The following is a 7,110-nucleotide window of genomic DNA, read 5'->3' on the forward strand; positions in this document are numbered from 1 at the left end:
ATCACATCTCTCTTTCTGGATCAATAACTGCTTGAATTGTCTTGGTATGTGTAGGCATCTGAAGCACACAGGAGGACAATTAGAGAATCCAGGTTTTCAGAGGGTTTGTTGATGAGCACATGGGCTGGGATTTTAGTGGACATAAGTGCCTGTAATAACAGAGCTTACCGCCGACTACTCTGGTGCTGTCTTCTCTGTAAGTGCATGAATTATTGAGAGAACTCATTTGCAGCATACATACAGTTGAAAGGGCTACTTTGGGAGCTAATCAGAAAATACACATTGTTGAAAGGAGCTAATTAGAGAATCACACAACGTCATAGAGCTTTGCCTGAAGAACTGGATCGATTGGAGGTATTGGATATTCAGAGATACTTGTCAGACCTGCCACAAACAAACACAAGCAGGCATTGCATGTAAAGATGTAGCGCTGAGCTGTTTCCGTTATGAGGGATTTTTATTTCTCACCTGTCCATTTCAGCGACTGGACCCTCTTGATCACTACATCTGAAGTGGGAGCCTCTGCAGGCAGGATGCAGATATTATGAGTCCTATCTTTTCATTTCAAACACGTTTCTTCCTTCCAATCTAAGACCTGAGCTTTCTGTAATCCAGCAGGGACCACGATGCTATTACTTTGTAGGGGTTTAATAAGCCCTGTGTATTCAATGGGGAGTCACTAGAATAGATTTATCCCCAAATCTGTGCAACACATCACAAATATGTCAAGTGTTCATGATTGAGTTGGGTCTCAGAAACTGCATGAGGCATTCTTGACCTATATTTTTAAAGAACCCTGGAGGTAAATGTCTGTTGCATTTCCTCAAATATACAAACAACATGATAAAAATGATATTAGTTGTATAAATAAAGAAAGAAAATTAACATAATTTGTTTATCAGATTCTTAGGAATAAAGACAATCACTTTCAGGAGGTTGAATTTATAAAACTATAAATTGCAAGATTGGTCAATTAAGGTGTATTGATTCACATACAAAACGATGTTCACATTACAAAAGAATTTTTCGATTTATTTCTTTATGACAGCTCTGTTAATGCTTTCATCACATTTTCTTTTTTTTTTTTTTTTTTTTTTTTTGCAAATAACCCCTGGTTAGAGAAGACTGAAGAATGTATTAACCACCATAAACAAACATAAGTAATTTTCAGTGCCATCAGGTTTCATAAATTTTTTTTCCCTTTATTTATTTTATTGCATTTTAGGTTTTGGGGTACATGTGAAGAACATGCAAAATTGTTGCATAGGTACACACGTGGCAGTGTGATTTGCTGCCTTCCTCCCCATCACCTACATCTGGCATTTCTCCCCCTGCTATCCCTCCCCAGCTCCCCACCCCCCACCGTCCCTCCCCTATTTCCCCCCAACTGACCCCAGTGTGTAGTGCTCCCCTCCCTGTGTCCATGTGTTCCATCTTTCAGGAACAAAGCTATTCTGTATGGCAAGACATTCCTGAACCTTCCACGTTAGTGTCTATAATAGGTAGGCCCCATGCCATTATATTTTTCTAAGCCAAAGTTCAGATGCATCAAGTTACCAAAACCCTTTTTACAAGATTGCCAAATTATGTAATTTCTTCCTATAAGAATGTTTGGCTCATTTACTGTCTAGGTATCTACTACTGGGTTTCCCTTGGATCCAGCTGACGATGGGAAGCCAATGTTGAATTATAATGCCTTTAATTTCAGTGAGCCCAGTCCAGTGTCGCTGGGGTCATTTAGTGAATTACATGCTGCCATTCCCAATGAAATCATATAATTACTCATCATCACTTAATAGAATAAAGACATCCTGAAAAAGCTAAATAGAATTTTGAATCATAAATACCAAGTGGTACAATAATGTAATAACACAAGGACAAGGAAATCATTTGGTAGATTTTCCAAGGATAAGGTCATTGCTCCTGTTGTTTGGGGAAAAAAGAAATTTCAGGAAGGATAATAGCATTTTGAAAATGTGTATGCTCATTTAAATTGTGTAAAATGCATTTTTAGGGCTTGTCTCGGTATATTTATTTTTAGTTCTCTTATGCTCTTTTTTATTTTATTTTGTTTTTGAGATGGAGTTTCACTCTTGTTTCCCAGACTGGAGGGCAGTGGTGCAGCAACCTCCAACTCCCAGGTTCAAGAGATTCTCCTGCCTCAGCCTCCCAAGTAGCTAGGATTACGGACGCACACTACCACATCCAGCTAATTTTTGTAGAGACTGGGTTTTGCCATGTTGGCCTGGCTGGTCTCAAACTCCTGACTCAGGTGATCCGCCCACCTCGGCCTCCCAAAGTGCTCAGATTACAGGCCAGTTCCCTTAAGCCCTTCAGTAGTCCTTTTGTTCTGTTATGCTGGTTATTCTTTTTCTGTGGGTAAACTTGATGGCATTTCCTAACGTTCAGGCTTTAAACACTGTCTAAACACGCGTCACTTCCATTGTCCTGTGAGTATGCAGCTGGCTAACGGCAACCCTTGTTTGGTTCAGGTGGTCTCAGATCCCCTTAGCCTGCCCCTTCGGAGCCCACGGGCCCAAAGGAGCTGTATGAGGAAGGTTCAATTTACTACTGTTAGCATACAGTAAAATAAGGAAAGCAGGGAATACTCTGAAGCAAAAGAAACGGGAATGTTCAGTTACTTTAGATTCAGAAAGTGATCAGTGAGCCACCCTAGAGCTACGTTTCTGTGATAAACATACCTACTAGACATCTTGTCTTGAATGTCCCCAGCGGCATCAAACCCAACAGGTCTGAAACTAAACCCTTCATCTTTTGTCACCAAAGTATGATCTTTTCCCTATACACCCTTTCACAGTTAGTGGTTTCACCATCCCTGTGGTTTCCCAAGATGAGAGCCTGGGAAGGAGTCACCCCTAACCCCTTCTCCTCTCTCACCACTCCCACTTGTCATTGACTCTGAAGCTGCCTTCCTTGGGCCCCGTTTGTATCTCACAATTTACTTCCCTCTCTTACATCCTCCAGCTGCTCCTGAGCTGAGATCATCATCATATCTTTCTCCCTGCACATCCTCTTCCCTGGGCGCCTGCTCCAGGACCACATACCACCAGCCCATTCTCTAGCCAGAGTTTTGCACCTGGTATGTCATGGGTTATAGGCATGCAAGACAGTGAGTCCCTCAGACCTCAAGCTGGCCAGAAACAGCTTCTTGGCCTCATCCCAGTGTGCTGCACACATGCCCCTTGTCTGCCTAGACCTCAAAGAGAGAAAAGTGGGAAGCAGTGGGCTGGAGAATGCACACTGCCTATACCAAAACAGCTGAGACTCAGAGCCAGGGTCAGTCCAGCTCAAGCCATGCAGTGTTGGTTGCAAAGTGGACCTGGTGGCTGAGCCCTAACTGTGCTCATGCATTGCAAGGTGATAATGGGATGTATTAAAGCCTCAAAACAGGGACCTGAAGATGGGAATGAGAAGGAGTCAAGGCCAGGTGTAATGCCTGTAATCCCAGAGCTTTGAGAAGCCGAGGCAGGAGCATCGCTTGAGGCCAAGACTTTGAGACCAACCTTGGCAACCAAACAAGACCCTATCTCTCCAAAACATTTTTTAAATAATAATAATTAACCAGGCATGGTGGTGTGTGTCTGCAGCCCTAGCTACTCTGGAGGCTGAGGTAGGAGGATTGCTTGAGCCCAGGATTTTGAGGCTACAGTGAGCCATGAATGCATCATTGCACTCCAGCCTGGGCAGCAGAGCAAGACTCTATCTCCCTTTAAAAAAATAAAATAAGAAAGGAGTCAACAGATATTTTGCAAGTAGAATTAGCCTGGAGAGAAAGGTGTCAGTGAAGCCTCTGAGGTTTCAAGGATGGAGAGATGGTGATAGCATTACACAAGATGGAGCACAAAGGAGAGAAGCAGCATTTGGGATTGGGAGGGGATGGGGTTGGCCTTTATGAACTGAATTGGTAGACTTGGCATTCAGAATTCCAGATGGACATTTGTGTGGAAATGCCTAGTAAAGCACCTGAAATTCACATCTAGGGCTCAGGAGAAAGCAAAATGGAAAAGATAGATGGGAAAACTCTTTATAAAGAGATGAGGAAAGCAGCCAAGCCTTTCAAGAGAGGGCTGAGAGCAGGCCACTGGGAACACAGTATTTAGAGGAAAGACAGAGAAAAGGATCCAGTCAAGGAAAGTGAGAAGGGGTGTCCAGAGGTGTAGGAAGAGATCTGGAAGACCACAGTGCCATGGCAGCTGAGAGGGCCACAGCATCAAATGTCATCGTAATGCAGGTAGAAAGGGACCAAGGGGAAACCAGAGAATTTGGCAATGAGAGGTCAGAGTTGACCTTTCAGTAGTTGATGGTGAAAGAAGCTGTGTCAGTTCAGGTTTTCTGAGAAGCACCTGTCAAGACAGATTAGACATGCAAGGAATTTATTGGGGAAATTCTTGGGAAGAAGGTACAAGAGAAAGCAGGAGGTGATGGGGAGAGTCTGGGGACCATAACAGAGTTCTGACACCTGTGAAAGGAGAAGGGGAAGGAGGGATTGGGTCAGAGGCACCTCAGGCTGCAGTGCACCTCTGAGAAGGCTGCAGTGAGGCCGATGGGGCATCCCTGAACAAAGGATCCCTGTTAGGGGGATCCTGTACTGGGCAGGGAGAGCCGTGAGGAAAACCCTGCCATGCATGTCACTGGCTCACAGCATCTCAGAGAAAAGGTACCTCCTTGCGGCAGATGCTCTTGGATTTTTTGGTTTGGTGTGGTTTGGTTTGTTTTTTGTTTTTTGTTTTTTTTTTTTTTGAGTCTTGCTCTGTCACCCAGGTTGGAATGCAGTGGCATAATCTGGGCTCGCTACAATCTCTGCATCCCGGGTTCAAGCAACTCTTTTCCCTCACCCTCCCCAGTAGCTGAGACTACAGGCGCCCACCACCACACCTGGCTATTTTTTGTTTTTAGTAGAGACAGGGTTTCACCATGTTAGCCTGGCTGTTCTTGAACTCTTGACCTCAGGTGATCCTCCCACCTCGGCCTCCCAAAGTGCTGGCATTACAGGCATGAGCCACCACACCCGGCCAGCATGTGCTCTTGAAGGAGACCTGAGGTTATGTTTCCACGGCACCACAGAAGACAAAGTGACCTTGAGAAGGGAGTAGAAACACTAGTACTCTGGTCTGAGCTGTTGTCATCTCTATACAGAGCACAGCTGAAACAGAAGAGCCACACGGAAAAGGTTAGCAGGTAGGCAGGGCCTGGTAAGACCATAAGCTGTGGCACTTCCATGAAAAGCCATTATAGAGACCCATAACTAAGTGGCTGGCCAAGCTCACAAGGTTTTATAGACTTGCCAGGACGAGAGGCAGCTGTCCATCCTTCTTCCCTTAGTGTCCCTGGCTCTCTCCCCGAACCTTGTGCTTTCCCTGTACTTCCAATCACATGCGGGATTTGGTCCATCACAGTTCATCCCCAGTGGACACTGTTGCCTTTGATGTATGTTTTTCTTTCAATGATGTTTTGAAGGATTCTGTTACCTCCCTTCCTCCATTTATGTACAAGTAAGTTAATGTACTGTAGGAAAATAAGCTCTTCCTGTGCCCAGCGAAGAGGTATGAGGATGATTCCACCTGTCTTTGTGGTGAGCACTGATGGAGTATCTTGAGAAAGGAGCCCAAGTGCAGCGGCATTCTCCTCTCTAAACCCCACGTGGCCTCCCATGGGCATTCTGCCCGTTTACCAAATGAAGACACCCACTAACTGCCCTTTCTTTCTTTCTAGGTGACCTCATACATTTGCCTCCATACCTTAGAATGGACTTTTTGTTAAACCGAGGTGGTCCAGGCACCAGCAGGGACCTGAGCTTAGGACAAGCATGCTTGGAACCTCAGAAAAGCCGGACCCTGAAGCGCCCCACGGTCCTGGAGCCCATCCCGATGGAAGCCGCCTCCTCCGCCTCCTCCACGAGAGAAGGACAGTCGTGGCAGGCGGGGGCCGTGGCCACATTACCTCAGCGGGAGGGGGCAGAGCTGGGACAGGCAGCTAAAATGAGCAGCTCCCAAGAATCACTGCTCGACTCCCGGGGCCATTTGAAAGGAAACAATCCTTACGCAAAATCTTACACCCTGGTATAACAGACAGCATGACTGGACCGCGGTTGTAAATACAATTCAAACAATTCAATCAAAGCTACCTTTTTTTTACGGAATTCCAATATTTATAATTAAAGAAAATTGCCAAAATATATTAAAAAAAAAAAAAGAGAAAATACTGAAACCACAGACAGTGCAAAGACTCTCCTGCTTTTTTTCTGTCTGAGTGTGAGCTCCATCCGCCTGGGCATCTGATTTTTTGGGAAAGAAGTCCAGTTTTATGATCTTCACAGGCTACTGCATTTTTACTGATTTTCTACAAAAGTGCATGGGGGGATTAATTAAACCTTCTGACTGGAAGTTCTATCACACAAGAGGCAAGAAAGAAAACAGGGTGGGGGGAAATTAGCCTATTTGTGAATTTAAAAGGAACACCGATTTGTGGGCAGGGGAAAACCTCAGTCACCTTTGCACACCTTTCTTTCCCATTAGAAACTGGGTTCTCAATTTGGTCTTCTTTTGTTGTTAATTAGGATGAGTGCCGTCAGTGAAGGGGTGGGGGGAATCAATTTGGTTTTCTTTTTTGTTTCTTTTTTAATTTAATGAGACACTCTTTGCATTTTGTCTAAGCGAAATAAAAAAGAAAAGGTTGTCTGCCTTTATTTCCATGTCTACTTCTCTCGTCTTCTTCTACCAATGGCCTGGTCCTGCAACTGGTACTTCTGTTTGGAATACCAGGCCTGAACCCAGAGCCCAGGTCAATAAACCAGAGTTGATACTAACACCCTGAACTCCTCAGGAATCTCCGGGAAGCACAAAGAAGGTGCAGCTCCTGCTCTCAAGCTGCAGAAGACAAAATGCAGACGGCCCTCCACCACAACCAGGGCGGTCCAAGTATTTGAAGCCCCCTGCCCACAGCAAGGGTTCAACTGCCTGTGGCCTATGGGCCAAATCCAGCCTCCTGCTGTTTTTTTAAATAAAGTTTTATTGAAACAAGGCCATATACACTATTTGCTATTGTCTATGGCTACTTTCACGGCACAATGGTAGAGCTGAATAGTTGCAA

General features: G+C 44.8%; 1 protein-coding gene across 1 annotated transcript in view; it reads left to right on the forward strand.

Moving 5' to 3' along the window:
- The window catches only part of DSCAM (DS cell adhesion molecule), a 644,712-nt gene extending 638,006 nt beyond the window's left edge, over positions 1-6,706 (forward strand). Inside the window, exon 33 of the mRNA XM_032277238.1 lies at positions 5,734-6,706. Within this exon, the coding sequence (XP_032133129.1) occupies positions 5,734-6,086 (353 nt within the window). The 3' untranslated portion in view covers positions 6,087-6,706. The remainder of the gene's footprint in view (positions 1-5,733) is intronic.
- Positions 6,707-7,110: the final 404 nt, after the last annotated feature.

The sequence above is a fragment of the Sapajus apella genome, unplaced genomic scaffold, assembly GCF_009761245.1.
Source record: "Sapajus apella isolate SASKATOON/1434 unplaced genomic scaffold, GSC_monkey_1.0 scaffold8, whole genome shotgun sequence".
Lineage (NCBI taxonomy): Eukaryota > Metazoa > Chordata > Mammalia > Primates > Cebidae > Sapajus > Sapajus apella.